The 16,864-nt window shown below is 33.8% G+C and overlaps 1 protein-coding gene across 2 annotated transcripts in view; it reads right to left on the bottom strand.

Moving 5' to 3' along the window:
* The window catches only part of CstF64 (cleavage stimulation factor subunit 2 CstF64), a 183,957-nt gene that overhangs the window by 135,754 nt on the left and 31,339 nt on the right, over positions 1-16,864 (bottom strand). For both annotated transcript variants that reach the window (XM_090375422.1, XM_090375428.1), the window contains exons 2-3: positions 16,030-16,108; positions 5,490-5,659 (exon numbers count right to left, since the gene is read on the bottom strand). In XM_090375422.1, the coding sequence (XP_090231548.1) occupies positions 5,490-5,659; positions 16,030-16,108 (249 nt within the window). The remainder of the gene's footprint in view (positions 1-5,489; positions 5,660-16,029; positions 16,109-16,864) is intronic.

Here is a 16,864-nt window from a genome sequence, read left to right as displayed (position 1 = left end):
TACGTGGTCAGTGGAATGGAACTCTATAAGTCAAGGAGCAACTGTATAATATATAATTTACCATATGGATAGAAACCGTGTCCTTTCCAACTATACTATCAGTGTTTTTTGTTTTCTCCCAGCGATATAAACAAAATGGGTTACACGTGCACCCCTACATGAGTTAGAGTTTACATGAATTCTCTCACTCTCACATAATTCTTGAAGAAGAAGAATTAAAATGTAAAACTGAAAGGTGCCATATACTATACATTAGCAAATTTTTTTTTTCATTACAAACTCTATTCAATTTCATTATAACAATGTTTGCCAGTAGCTGGTTTAAGCAGTCTTTTTGAATTAGAAAAGCTATTCCCAAGTCGTGGGACCCAATTCAAAGTTTGAATTTCATTGTACATGTATTTCAAATAATCAATACTAAAACACATTTTAAACCCTATGTTGTTGGTTGTAGTACTGGAGCATTTTAAATAATATAATATCAATTAACGAGGATGTTCTGTAATAATAAAGGAAACCTCCCTTATTATTAGTTATTCATTATAGTAAAATTTTCATTAAAACAGTACTCACTGTAACAGAATTTTACCGTATTCAGATAATAACAACTCCATAACTGTTGAGAATAAGACCTATGTTTCTATAACATTTTTCACGTGAATTGGCCTAAGGAAAAAGCTCCTGAAGTTAAAAGACAAAAGTTGTGAATCATCCTGTATATGTATATATTAAGTGCAATAGCATCATTAATACACAGCCATTTCTGAATAAAAAGAATATTTATAAGGCGGCATCATTTTAAATTATATCTCATATTCTGAATACCTTCACAACGAGTTGTCATAATATTGCACTACTTCGAATAAGTAATGCTTCACCTAAGGAGAAGACTAATGTTACTTATTCTCAGATAGGTAAAACGATGCCGCCTTATAAATATTCTGTTTATTCAGAAATGGCTGTGTATTAATGATGCTATTGCACTTAATATATACATAGTCTAAATTTGCTCGCAGCTTGAGGCTTTAGCCCTAAATGCATCTTAACCTTCATCCTGTATATTAAACTTATCACTCAGTGTAATGTTTAAGTGAGGGCATTTTGTTTCTGTATAATACATAACATAATGCAAGTCCACTAAATTGGAACCATTTGATTTAGCAAAATCAGAACTGTTAGCACAAACACAAGTGTACTGTTTTAAGTGGAAAGTTTTTAAACAAATAAAAATGTTTTGAACAGTTGGAAATGAAAAGTAGAAACACTGAATCCAGTAATGGTAATATCCACTTACTATAGAGCTTACATTCTTAAAACCCGCATGTTAAGTGAATGGGTACTACAGAAACCCATGTTACATTATACCACGTTTTCTTTTTCAAATTATTGAAAATGCATCTATAACATCGCAGAAAATAAATTAATATACATAAACAATATAGTATATATATATATATAAAAAAGTAGTATCAAATTTTAAAATTTTATGATGATGCTCTGTAGAAATAAAATTATTTGCAACCATGCTCTAGCATATTTTTTGTAATTGACTCACTGAATGTAATTTATTTATTATCATGTTTATAATATCATATCAAATGCATCACAGCCCCACAACTGCAAACCATGTCACTTTTTTGGAGCATCACCCTGATTTTTGATAATGTATCAATTTTCAAATTAAATTCCTAGTTATTCATCTCTGAGACATGTCAATATTTGAGCCCAGTTTAATTACATTAATCTGCATTGCCCTATCACAATTTCAGTATGTGGAACTTTACAAATTTACATAATAACTTTTTTATCCAAGCCTCCTCTTACCCAAATGGTACTAAATTTTTAGTAATGTCTTATAATTCCAAGTTGCAATATTTAAAAATGATCTGCTTCCTTTACATGTTCTAAGAGTTCTTTAATTGTTCTTACATTCTGTTCAATTCTTTTTTCATTAGCAAAAAATTATTATGTGAAAAACATTGCCATACCAATGAGAGAGCATTATATTACAAGATGCTGCTGTCATTCACCCAACTGTTTATAGGAACATGTTTAAATGACTAACCTACAATGCATATCAGGCCTAAAACATTCTGAGGTATACTTTAACACACACATTTCAGGCATATGGTAAGGATGGCAGGATGGACTTTGGCCAATTGGTCTTCTAAGTAATTAATCCTAATGCAGCGCATAATTCTTTTAGATATTCTCAAAAGGACAAGCCTTTGCAGGGGAGAGCATCACAGTGCTTTTTGCACACAATCTCTCTCTCTCTCTCTCTCTCTCTCTCTCTCTCTCTCTCTCTCTCTCTCTCTCTCTCTCTCTCTCTCTCACCCCCCCCATCCAGGTCAAAGGAATCTAGGATCAAGAGATTATGGTGACTGTGGTATGGAACTGGTTACAGCACGATATGTTCTCACCCATCATGCTGTAACCACAATATACGCTAATCTAACGAAGGCTGGTTGTCAATTAGCACTTAGAAATACATAACAACTGAGGATACCGATATGAGACAAGTAGAATATCACTAATAATTCCAGCCCTTACGTTCATATCCCGTTGTACTTCAAGCTGTTGTTCCAAAGTGCAATAATAACTGCCATATGTGCATACATGACTTCAAATAAACTTATTATTCTATGCCTTGCTAATGGTTCCTTCCCCTCCAATACACAAATATGCATGACTACATCAATTGCTGGCCACTTTTCTCCACAATGTGGACTTGTAGCATACTGTTTATTCTGTTGGCAAACAATCTTCCAGCATCATGTGCAGAATTTCGTGCCACGACTGCATACAAGTTTCCAAATGCACTGCATAAGGGGGAAAAAATTCTGGAGCCAACCACTTGATTCTGCAGAGATAATAAAAATTTCTCATCTTAAAATACCTAATGGGGGCATCTTATATTAAACAAAATATACAGTAAACCCCCGTTATTCGCGGTTTCACGTATTCGCGATCGCTGATTTAATATAAAATGTGAATTTTAAAGTGGCATGAATATTTTCCGCCATAAAAAAAAATGGACGTGGCTAAAATTATCTTTCCCGGTTAAAAGAGCATTCAGTGGGTGGGGGGAGAGGGGTGACAAAATCGCGAGCGTGGATGTTTCTCGCTAATCCTTGTTCACTATGTGTTATGCGCTTGTCATGGAAGGTTTGGTCGTTTGCTTTTAATTATGCTTATAAATTGAATAAATTTATAAATTGAAATGCTTACAAAAGTGATAAATCTACCATTTTGCAGTGTAAAACAGACTTTTTCGAGTGTGTTAATGGAAGAAAGTGCCTTTATTGTGGACAAGTTCTTTTTTACCCATACAAAAATAAGGCTACGAATAACAAGGGAAATGTGAAAATATCAAAGAAGGTGATGACATTAGCTAATAAAATTGAGTTATTAGACAAAATTTCTAATTGTGAAAGTGTCTCCTCTGTGGCAAAACATTATAAAATCAATGAGTCAACGGTACAATCAATCAAAAAATCGGAAGGAAAAACCCACCATAGTGTCCGTGAAAACGTGCTAATTGCTTCAAAAATTTGATCTGTAACTTGTGATGTTAAATTTTAAAAAAATGGGAAAAGCTTTAAATCTGTGGATAGAAGACTGAACTCAAAATAAAATTCCGTTAAGTTCACTCATCATTCGTGAAAAGGCAAAACTCCTTTATCAACACTTTAGCGAAACTGGCGATAGCACTGGAGGGATAAGTTTTTTTCCTAGCAAAGGTGCTGGTTTGAAAGATTTGTTTGAAATTTCTAATAAATATTACATTTAATATTAAATTGTTTCTTATTTTCATTTCGATACCTTATGCTTGCATTTCACTATGTACTGTCTATGTACATAGTCATATTCTGAAGGTACATATACTACATACATAGACAAAATTTTTGACTAGTTTTTCTTATATATTTCGTACTTTGGAACGGAACCCCTTTATTACTATGGGAGCCATAACTCAGTATTCGCGACATTTCTCAGGAACGTAACCCCCGCGAATAGCAGGGGTTTACTGTACTATACAAACATTTAAAAATTAAAATATTCATGAGAATAAAAATAATTCTTCAAAGAAATATGCATTTTAAATCTGATTACTGTAAAATTATTTAAAAAATATGATTCATTACTTTCTACGTGTTAATTTGTTCAAAGCCAAACCAAGTGACAAAAAAGTTTTAAAATATATAGCAAAGAAATAGTGATTAATTCATATAAGTCAGTATTTTCCATTAAACATATTTATCAGTAATAAAAATACAATGCCTCCCCACTTCAGCAAAAGATTAAATTTCTTGAAAAGAAACTTAATGATAATTTATTGTATATGAGTAATCCACATTTACAGAACATGCTATATAACAGTAGAATAACTATTAGGTTACCGAACCATCTTATAGGACTTTGGGGTAACTGAACCCAAAAGACCTATAACTGAAATAAAAAGTCAAATAAAAGATATCAAATGTCCTATAAGGAATATAATCTGTATTTGAAGCACAGAAATTGATGAAATTACTGAATGAAAGCCTAGCAATACACCAAAAACCACATCACAACACCCAAGTCTAAGGGCAACCGTGCCCATAAAACCCTCAAATAATTGTACATTTGTGTGTCAAGTTATTAGAAGTTTGTTATTTAGTTTTTAGGAGCATTAGCAACTAAGGCCATATTGCTCCAGGGATATGCGGTGGTCATTCCCTGACCTTTCCATATCCTCCGTATTTGGTGGTCATGGGCTCGAACCCCGGTCTAATCAAGAAGCGTGTGCTATGCACTGCTGCTCCTGCCCACCTGGCTACAGAGGTACCATTAGAAGAAGTACACCGCGTAAAAAAGGCAATATGAGAATGCAAAATACAGACAGTAAATAAGCACCCTAGTTCAAAAATTCAAAACAAAGATAAGACAAGAATAAAATTAAAGGTTGAACACCACAAAATTCATTCAGAAACTTAATATTAGATTCAACAAGCTGCATTAATTAGTTTAGAGGTTGTGATGATGATAACAACACTGGCAAATAAATCAAATTCCCTAAATGCAACTGAAGATCAATAGATAAAACAGCTTCCAGACAGGTAATTATCAGAATTAAAATACAAAAATTAGTAATTACTCACAGATCAAATGATACAAGTAATAATTGTTCAGAAAGCTGTGTAGCAGTTTCCCTGCCAACCTCTCCTAAAAGAGAAGCATCTATGATTCAAAAACAAACAAAAAATGTAGTGCCTCTCAGAAAATACTTCTGTGAATGGTGTATCTATTACAGATCAATCAAAAAAATCTAACTCACCAAATAATCACGAGGATGCCATCCTGCAGTCATCAGTAAACATAATTATTTAAATTATTTAAACAATTTAAGTAAATTATTAAAATTAATTAATCTGAATTTAAATTGGCAACAAAATGTTATTCAAAATCTTTGATTCTATTACTATTTATTTTTGTTTCAAACCTACTTTTTAATTCTTCTTTGCTCTTTTCACTTGCTGCATTATCAACCCGCAATGCTCTTCCATTAAGTTCATATCCATTTAAATTCCGCATTGCACTAAGAGCCATCTCCTGGTCTTTATACTCACAAAAGCCATAACCTTTTGGCTTACCGGTTTCTCTATCATAAACTAGCCTTAAAAAATATATATAATAAAAATTTTAAATATCATGACCATGACATTCAGTATAAAATTAGGATTTTTATATTAATTTTAAATATTCATCTACAATAATGGAAATGAACAGGTGTCTGAAAAATTCTTACATAAGAATGTTTAAAAAGTATGTCAAAAAATTCTAGAATATATTCTAGGGTACAAAATAAAAAATAATTTTAAAAAAGTCATATGAACATGTATGAGAATGATTACAGAGCTATGGCTGTTTAAATTTTAAAAGATGGCTATGGCATTTTGAACAGCAAAAAATAATAAATATTAAATAATAAAAGTAATAAAAATAAATAAGAATAAGCAAATGTATAACTAATAAAATGTTTTATAGGAATGTATCTGCTTATTTTTATATTTTATCATTCAAAACTCCATAGGCATTTTTTAAAAATTCAAACAGTCACAGAGCTGCAACTGTTCAAAAGCGATTTCTTATTTTAGGCCTTAGAATATGCCTGAATTTTTCACACATACTTCAAAAACAACCATATTAATGGCCTAGAGAACATAGAAATATTTTGCTTTACATGAGCATTCAGTTCACCAGAAGTCTTTATACAATGTAGTTAGGGCATTCCAGGAAAATAGTACTTGATGCAAAGTGACATTATGCAACAGCATTTCCCATGCAAACCCCCAAACATGAGAGTTATTAGAACTTATAGTACTTATTACCATGCTTGGATTGGAGGTTGAGAAGAAGAAAGAAGATATTTTTTGACATTAGACTTGAACTTCTGTAGACAATAATTCACAGTAAAAAAGCATGGAGGAAGATTGTTCCAGAAAACAGAAGTTGAATGAATAAATAGGAAGAAGAAAAGTTGGTTCTGTGAGTTTGAAGTTGGACAGCAAAAGGATGTTGATTGGTTGTGGCACATGTTTGGACTGCTTTGAAAGAGAGAGAGAGAGAGAGAGAGAGAGCAGGAATTATAGATGCCAATTTAGAAGAACAGTGCCCATGGATGTATCTATAGAAAAGGCATGCAGCAGAAACAGAACATCTATGAGACAGAGAGTGGAGAAACTCAGTTATACACAAGTCATTAATTAACCTAACTGCCCTCTTTTGAATGGAATCTAGAAGCCAGAGAAAGGTTTTGAGGGCACTACCCCAGATGTGGGAACAATATTTCATGATAGGGCAGATTTGCGATTTGTACAGAATGAACTTTGAAGAAAAGTAACGCGAAGAGCAAAAGAGAAAACCTAGTTTCTTTATATACAGAGGAAGCAATATTTGTAATGTGCTTATGCCAAGAGAGATTAGGAGTCAGGGTAATCCCAAATAGAGATACATGATCTTGTCTAAAAATCTGAGTGTCATTGAAGATAAGCACAGGAGCAGAAGAAGCCTTTTTTTGAGATATAAGACAGGACTGTGTTTTAGAAGAATTGAAATTAACTAAGTTATCTTTGTCCCAAAGGAGAATTTGAAGCTGTTTGTTCAGGACAAAGTTTCTAAAACTGGAAGGTTGAATGCAACGTACTATCATCAGCAAAACTATGGAGCAGATTTCCAGTAAAAGAAAGGTCATTAAAATACAAGAGAAAAAGAGTGAGAGAAAGTACTGAACCTTGGGGAATACCAGCATTAGTGAAGTTAAAAGACAAGAGAGCCATCTACCACACTTTCTTTCTTTGTCATCAGAAATGTATGACTGAATTAGGAAATCTTTTCTTGAGTTTCCACCAAGTTCATAAACTTTACCCAGTCTGCAAGGACTGAATGAACTATAGCGTGATTTAACTTTGAAGATAAACTTCAATGAAGTGCCACATAATGTGCTTTGGATTTCAATAAGAAAAGAGAATTTTGATTTCAGCAAAAGCAGTTTTCGACTTCTTACCTCTGTGAAGTATCTGAAAAACATTAAAACCAAAGAAAGAAATCATTTATCAAGGAGGTAAGTAATGTCTGTCAAAAATTTGGTCAAGACTTCAACATTTGTGCAAAACAGAAGCCAGAAAGTAAACCATATATACTGACTTTGGATGTGTGTGAACTTTATTTTATATATACATCAAACTCTCGATTAACCAGAACTTCAAGATTCCCAATTTAAAAAAAAAAAAAAAAAAAATCAACCAGAAATCATAAAATTCAAGTAATAACCAGAATAGGTATAAACAGATGTTTTGCAAATTGTAAATAAGCGACAAGCGGCATTATAAGTCATCACTGGGAGATTAGTGTACTTATTATCTTGCAACTCCACCTGTCTTCACACCCACTGCTCAAAAAAATAAAAATAAAAATAAAAAAACGAAAAAGAGTACAAATGTTTAGTTTGTTTTAGTGCGTTGAATGTTGTGTTCCGCTGCACCGCAAAAACACAAATTTTGTTTTGTTATTTATGTCAGGGATGTCGAAATTTTTTTTATAGTAAATTTTTTTTTTGTTTAGAAATAGCGAAAATGATGGGTAAATGCAAAGGAGTTGCGCTTTCAGTTACACAAAAACTTGAAATTATTCAAAAGTTTGAAAACGGTGCATCCGTTAAATCTCTAATGAACCATTATAACGTTAGTGACCAAACCATACGCAGGCAGGCTGCAAGAGTAGCTCATGGTGTCTTGTCAATGATATACAGGAATTTTTCTAGAAGGGATAAGAAGGTGATTATTCCCTTGTATAAGGCAATGGTCAGGCCACACCTTGAGTACTGTATACAGGTCTGGAGGCCTCATTTCAACAAGGATGTAGAGCTGCTGGAACGAGTACAGAGAAGGGCAACAAGATTAGTGAATGGAACAAAGGGTTGCTCTTACGAAGAAAGGCTTAAGTTTTGCAAATTACAGTGTCTGGAGACTAGGCACCTGCGAGGTGATCTGATAGAGGTGTATAATGCCTTGAATGGTTTGAGCATGCTCAATGCCGATGGGATTCTTCCTCTTGCTCAGAATAATCACCTGAGAGGGCATAAATTCAGATTGAGGAAAGACAGATGTGCAGAAATTTGCCTTTAGCCAGTGGGTAGTTGGTTGGTGGAACGGACTTCCATCCCTTGTTGTGGAAGTTGATAGCCTAAATAAATTTGAGGCTCAGCTGGCCAGGTATTTCGAATGAAAGGAGGGGTGAAATGGAAGTGTTTTTTTTTTGTTTTTTTTTTGGCTGATGCTGCATAAGCTTGCTTTCTTGCATCATATGCCTCTACTAATGATAATATCATAAAAAATATAGGAAAGCTATAGACTTAAAATCGACGTTGCAAAAAATAAAGGGAAGCATCGTGTTGGACCCGCGAGGAGTGGGTGGAAAGTTTTTTCGTTTTTTATCTATTGCGATATTTTTTTACGTAGGTTGCTGAACATTTTTTTATACAGTAAGTCCCCGACTTACGCAACTATGGATTTACATAAATTTTTTTTCACTCAATTTTTTTTTTTTAGTATTGTAAAATTTAAAACGAACAAAAAAAAAATAAATAAGCAATCGATAACAACGATCACGGTACGCACAAATTTCAAAAGTGAGATACGGAGTAAGAAGCAAAAAAAATAAGAAAGAAGAGAAGATTCTTACAATATTATGGGTTTTTTTATATGACTGAAGATTTCTGTGAAGGGGAACACATATTTCACCATAATAACATAAAAACCTACAAAATTCCAGCTATCGGTATTTTTGCAAATGCAATAAAATTGAGTTTATAGCCGTTTTTAATTAGATGCATGAACAGAAAAGCTCAATGACACGGAAAGTGCAAATTGTTTTTGTTTTTTGGTAGTGACCTCCAGAAATGTGCTTTAGCAAAATGTGACCTTGTGCGGGGTAATAATAGTGAGTTTTTGCCTAAACCCTGTGAAGTTCTTTAGAGAAAATTTCATTTTGACCATTATCATGGTGCCGACTAAGAGGATAACTGACAGCGGTGCTAGTAAATCTACCAAGAAAAGGAAAGCAATTGATTTGTATCAGAAAATTAAACTAATAAGGATGTATGAAATGGTCAAACATTAACAAGTATCATGCCGAATTTAGATTAGTCAATAATAATATAGTAGCAATATGTTATTAGGCATTCCCAAGTTATGTAAAATTTGATGAAGTAAGAAGTCCTGGAACGTATCTCTTAGCTCTTTTGGCTGTTGCAGAATAAGCCTCAGGCTTCCTTGCACTATGTGGCTAGTAATAATAATAATTGTGTCAACAACATGAGGCTCTTCATCCATCATGCATGGTATCAAAAGTGCAGGACTGTGGAGGCGGTGGTATGGTGTGGGGCATGTTTCACTGGCAGGAATTTGTACCCCTGGTGCATGTGGAACAATGCATCACTGGTCTCTGCTATCATCAACCGCTTGCTGACTGTGTATACCCCACTATGTTACACTTTTTCCCGAATGGCAATGGTGTCTTCCAAGATGACAATGCGCTGAGCCATCGGGCACTTGATGTGCAGGAATGGTTTGAGGAACACAGTTCTGACTTACAGCATATCGATTGGCCTCCGAACTCCCCCAATATCAATCACACAGGGCACTTGTGGGACACTATGGAAAAGCTTATCAGGCATCTGAATACTCTAATCACCTCCATACCTGAATTGCTGGCCGCATTACACACAGCTTGGTTGGCCATACCTCCCAACATCTTATTGAATCAATGCCATGCCGGATAGCTGCTGTACTGAAGGCAAAAGGAGGACCTACGAAGTATTAGGTAGGTGGTCATAATTCAGTGATCACTCAGTGTATATATATATAATGTTAATTGAAGAAGTGGTAAAGAGAATGAAATATATAAAGGATTATAGCTCTAGATTACCACATTAATAGTAGAAAGAACCCGACAACTATAAGGAATGTAAATAATAATATAGACTGAGTATGGGGTAAAATGTAGTCTAAGGAACTATCTGTCGAAACCATAGTAAAAATACATGCAAGTACCTGTAAAGAAAATATTATGAATTATGTTATGTGAATAGTAACTTTGTGTTGCAATTACGATGGTTTTGGCGTTTTCTTCAGGAGTCAGCCACCAAAACCAAGGGAAATGTATATGGGCATTTATAAATATAAATGTATATTAAAAACTTGTCTAAATCGGTGTCACAAACATATCGGTTCACACTTTACACACACAAAACAGACGAAACTCAGAAAACAAAAATAACAACTCGTGACAATGTTGAATTGGATTGCTTCACACAATAGCCAATCGCAACCACTAACTACTTCTGGATGCTGTTGTCTTAGCACACACCCTGCCACGCCTTCTGGACAGTTTGAAACCACTGGAAGGCTAAGAATTTGACCTGCTGCACCATCTGTACACGTGTTTAGAGGGCTCAAAGGTGTCCGTATTTGTGACCACACATCCGGGCTATTAACGCGAATGTCATATATGATGTTTATGGGCCGAAACTTCTCCTCTTCATGAAACATTGTATATAGTAAGTTCCCAACTTACATAACTTTGGACTTACATATCATGCAATTCTTTTTTTTTTTTTTTTTTTTTTAGAATTGTAAAATTTAAAAGAGTAAAAAAAAAAAATCAATCAGTAAAGACAAACACGGCACACACAAATTGAACAAATAAGATACAGAGTATCAAGTTTACGAAACTTAAAAAATAAAAATGCAGAGAAGATTCTAAAAATTTGTTTTTTTTTATTGACTGAAGATTTCAGTGATGGTGACACATCTCACCATAATAATGTAAAAACCCACAGATTATAATAGTTCGTAATAATAGATTGCATTAACAGAAAAGCCCAATAAACAAGAAACTGGAAATTGTTTTAAGATAGGCCTCCAGAAATATGCTTTAGTAAAATGTGAGCATGCGAGTTCACGTGAGGTGATAATAGTGTTTCTGCCTTAACCCTGTGAAGTGGGGCGCCTCCATAGCCAGGTGGGAAGGAGCAGCAGTGCATAGCACATGCTTCTTGATTAGACCGGGGTTTGAGCCTGTCACCACCAAATACGGAGGATGCGGAAAGGTCAAGGGAATGACCACCGCATATTCCCGGAGCAATATGGCCTTAGTTGCTAATGCTCCTAAAAACCAAATAACCAACCAACCAACCCTGTGAAGTTCTTTACAGAAAATTTAATTTTAACTGTTATCATGGTGCCGACTAAGAGAATAAGTGACAGCAGTACTAGTAAATCTACCAAGAAAAAGAAAGCGATCGATTTGGATCAGAAAATTAAAATAATAAGGATGTATGAAAATGGTCAAACATTAACAAGTATCACGCGGAATTTAGATTTGTCAGCGGTGAACACAATAATAGAGGACAAACACAGCATACGAGAAGCGGTGAAGGGACTGGCTCCAATGAAGTCAACTATAATAACCAAGGTTACTAAATACATATCAGTTTTTACAGTACAATAACATGAATTTTTTTTTTTACCCTTTTATGTTTTCTTTTCTTATGTGCCACACTGGCTACACCACCGCTGTCCCCAGACAAAGTTTTTAATCGAACTAATTAAAAACATAACTATTTTTCTATATATAAAACTAATATATAAAAAATATATAACTAATTAATTGAAAAACACAACTATTTTTCTTCATTCTTCTGAGGATATTATGTGGTTTTGCAATGTTGACATATCAGGGATATGTCAACATTGCAAAATTGTCAAACACCCAACACTCCCTGGACAGGAGTGTTGAGTGTTTCAGTATGACCCAAATACGAAGCAGTAGACTTCAAAATCATCTTCTCTTCTCTGTGTGCTATCTCCAAACGGAAGTCGGCGACCACCACAACAAATGTAGCTCTGTCTCTGATAGCTCTGAACAGCTTCTCAGTGTTCAGTCCTGTCCAATTCTTAATGTTATCACGCCACAATGTATGTCTTCTCTCAAACCAATTCAATGGGATGAACCAGTAAATGCCAGACCACATTCTCTCTCTCTCTCTCTCAAGAAGAGTACAACATCGATGATGCGCTTTAAAAGATTGTACCATTTCAGTTTTGATTGACACTTCTAAGATGGTGTCAATTCCTGTCCCAGACAGCAGGCACCTTTCCAGTTATCACCAAACTAGATAACGTTCTCTGTGACTATTGCCTTTTTCGTGTTCTGGGATTCTGTAGGAAAGTTTCTGCCACTTCCCATTAGAATCCCAGCCTTCAGGAGATACCAGAACAGATTTAGATGCAGAAGTGCTAGTCTTGAGATTATTGGCTGTCTTGTGCCAAAATAATCAACATGGAAAGCAATATAATGCTTGTTTATGTTGACTCCAGACAAGCCAGTCTCTTACATGTAGTTCTCCATTGGTGCTTTGAAATTTCAGTATGCTTTCTGGGAAAACTTGATTGCAGGTATCTTTTGGGAATGTTTTAGGAAGAGGGATGTGATCATTTTGAGATGGAAACTCGGTTGTGATATATCCAATGTCAAGGCCTACATTATGATTACTCCTCTCGTTTTCCAAATTCACTTTTCCAACAGTTTCTTCTTGCTCCAATTCTATAGATGAGTTCAATTAAAAAGTTTTTGAAGCCACACTTAATCCAAATTGAAAGAGTGTTTGTTGACCTCTTTTTTCATTTTCCTCTTGTTCTTTCTTGTCTTTTCTTTTCTGGGTGCCTGATTTGTGAGAATACATCTTGGAGAGATGATTTATAATTTATACTTTTATATCTGAAAAAAAGGGAAAAAAAAAGACAATAAGACAAAAAAAATCATACAGTAATAATTTAGTAGTGGTAGTAGACTAGTATTAGTAGTAGTACTGCTATAATTAATGTGACATACATTGTCATTTAAGAGAACATGCTACTACAGCTAAGTTCAAGCAATGTCAACATCCACCAATCAACAATAAAAGCCATTCCTATTTTTAATATTGTATATTAATATACACTTTACCTTTTCATGATTCACATACAAATTGCATACCTACTTAAGCTTCTTTGTAAAATAAAATCACTGGCTTATCAGAACATACAATATGCGATGCCTGATCTTTTGAATAGGCTTAGCCAAGCTAGCGATCATAGTTATCATCATTAGGCCACAAAAGTTCTATAGATAAGCTATGAACTGTTGCAATAACATGTAATATACGTTAACAGTTAATACTTGGGCTCCCGGGTCCCTTTTGGACCCCGGGCACGGGTACTACCTGCACCCCCCTATCATAGGCCCTGTGTGCATGCTCATAGATGGTAGTAATGTTGAGGAGGGTTAATATATTCAACCTTGGCTGTCTGCCTCCCACCTCATTCTTTCAGTAATAGAAAGACAGTTGTAGTACAAGTATGTATACTGTTTATCTGTGAATCTATTGCATATTGTTTGTTTCTTCTTGTTGTGCTTGGTATTGTATTGTTAAAATGTCTGAGCAGAAACAAAAGAAGTGTTTGAATCACCTTGACAATTTTCAGTACATATTCTTTGTACTTTATTTGCAAGGTTTGTGAGCAGGACAAAACTTGGACGCCACATGTTTTGTGCTGTTTTACATGTACCACAAATCTGAGACATGCCAATACCAGATCCCCCAAAATCATAGGATAAAGGAAGCGGTAATAAATACAATAAGAATTCCTGTGATTTACTGTTCTGTCATAGTTCAAGAAATCTGGACTATCAAACAGAAAATTACAATACGCTTAATTAATCAAGAAGAGTTGAGTGATGACTTGGTTCGTGATTTAAACTTATCTAAAGAGCAAGCAGAAACCTTGGTTCTAGGTTACAACAGCAGAAGTTACCTGAAAACATCACAAAATGTTTTCAAAATATTTGCTTATGCCTCAAATTAAATTTAAAAGCAGTTTTGCTACACAGTCAAAAGCATTCCCATCGGTTCCTCTACTTTGTGCTATTGCCTTGAAAGAAACATCAAAAGTATGTTCAATACTGCTGTTTTCTGTGTTTGTGAGACAGTACAGTAACAGAAAAACATTGTTGTGCAGCAGTGAGAAAAGTGGTAGGAATTTTTAACCAGGGAGAAGTAATATAAAATGTTTCACTAGCTGAACCAAAAAAGGTTCTTCTACTTTTGGATTAATGAAGAAATTTGTTAAGGGTTTGGATAAAGAAGGAAGTGAATTCTGCTACCTAAGGGATGTGCTTCCCAATTTAACAGATGCAAAACTGAAAGAAAGAATTTTCACTTGGCCTCAAATAAAGAAATTCCTCAAAGATGATGTATCTGATACTGAACCAGCTGTGCACAGATTTCTTGGAAGAAGGAAAGAAGATAATTATGAATTTTGGCATCAAATTTACTGCAATGTGAAAAAGATATGGGCTGCCAAATGTCTGAAAATTCATTTTCTTCATTCCCATCTCAATTTTTTAACTCAAAATTTGTGAGATGTAAGTGATGAGCAAGGGGAACACTTTCATCGTGAAATATCCATGATGGAAAAGTGGTACTAAATTTTCTGGGATACTGTCATGATGAGAGATTACTGCTAGTTTCTTACGAGGGAAAACAAAATGGATTATTAAAAAAACTCTGAGTGGCAAACATTTCTAAGGAAACAGAATGCATTTAGTACATTATATGTTTGATTAGTGTTTTAAAATGAATAGCACTCATTTTTTAAGATAGAATATGTGCTATTGTATGATATTTGAAATTGTTCATTCATTAAGTCACTAAAATGTCAGTATATCTTTTAATGAACATGTGGCAGACATATAATTTTGATATTTTTGGAATCAGCAGATCAATTTCTTTTAGAAACTGCAAATTTTGCTCTGGAGATGTGAAATTTTTTTTTATTGTCCAGTGTAATTATGATTATAATAATTAATATATTACACAAAATTAATAATTATAATAGACATTAGATATTAATATATAATGTGTTATAAAAATTTTTAATTAACCTTATGGATCTGTATCTTTATCTATACATTATAATTTAGTTTAAAAGCAATTAGCCTTAATAACTGACATATTATAGTTTTAAAACACATATAGCCATTTCCTCACCAATATTATAATATCCAGGACTGTCACTAGCATGGACAGAAATTATGCTCCCAAATAACCAGAATAAAAACTTCAGTCTATATTCATATACTTTTCTCTTTCCTTAAACTATTTATTACAACAAACTCGGTTATTGTGGTTAGTAGGGGTTTATTTCTATCCTTTCTGTCTGATTTTATTTCCCATTAGCAAAAATACTATGACTGCCTGTGACTACATATAACATTTATACATAACCAAACAATCAAAAAGAATATCTACTTACTTTAAGCTCTTTCTGTGCAAGACAGGCTTGGTAGTCTTAAGCTATAACTAAATATATTCTAACACCAGAAAATATGAAATGGCTAATGTACTTTTAGTTGAAGATATATATTTAATTAAATTATAATTACCTAAAACTGACCACTGGTCCAACTTCTGAAAATATATCTTTTAGCTGTTCTTCAGTTGCCTCATATGGAATATTTCCAACTACATAAAGATCAATTAAAAAATTTAGGAATTAAATTGAAGAAATCAATTTATGGAGTTTTTTTTTCACATTTCAGATAAATAGGAATTTAACATTCTTTTCTTTTCGATGTTTAATACTACATTCACCCTTTAATATGACATCTGAAAAGCATACATATAAATTTAATAAAACTAAAATAAATTGTATCTTGTATATATAAAGATAACAAAAGTGTAGTCTTCACATGATTTAGTAACATTTTTTTAAATAAGGTAATGAAATATTTTTGTGCCCAGAGCAAGTCCAAGGATATGCATTCCCTTTCAGGCTGCACTCAGGATTGCTGCCACTCATCCCAACCTATTTCCACTACTATACAGGGTTTTCAATTAAAACACACTGAGGTCTATCTCATTTATTTTTAGTTTTAGGCTAAATGTTGTCTAGTCCTCTTCTTGTAATATTCGGGCTGAAATTTTTGAAATTGATGCTAAAATTGGACTAAGCATTAGTTTAGATTTTATGATTTCTAACTTTAAATTGTGCCTAATCAACTGCTTTTTATCTCAATGGGAAAGTTGTTTCCCATCCTTGCTTTAGTCGAAATACAGTGTATTTTTGAAATTAACATAAACTGATTTTATTTGAAGAAAAAAACAAACACAGCAGTTGCATGTGACAACTGCTTTTCAGGAGGCACGTTTAGCTGTGTTGAACAGCTAGCTGTAAAAGGGAAATTATGCATCGAATTCATCTAGCAAATAATGACAAAG

This window comes from Mastigoproctus giganteus, chromosome 1, assembly GCF_048544385.1.
Source record: "Mastigoproctus giganteus isolate SK-2022 chromosome 1, ASM4854438v1, whole genome shotgun sequence".
Taxonomy (NCBI): domain Eukaryota; kingdom Metazoa; phylum Arthropoda; class Arachnida; order Uropygi; family Thelyphonidae; genus Mastigoproctus; species Mastigoproctus giganteus.
The sequence above is the reverse complement of the archived record's forward strand: the minus strand, read 5'-3'. Positions and strand labels throughout refer to the sequence as shown.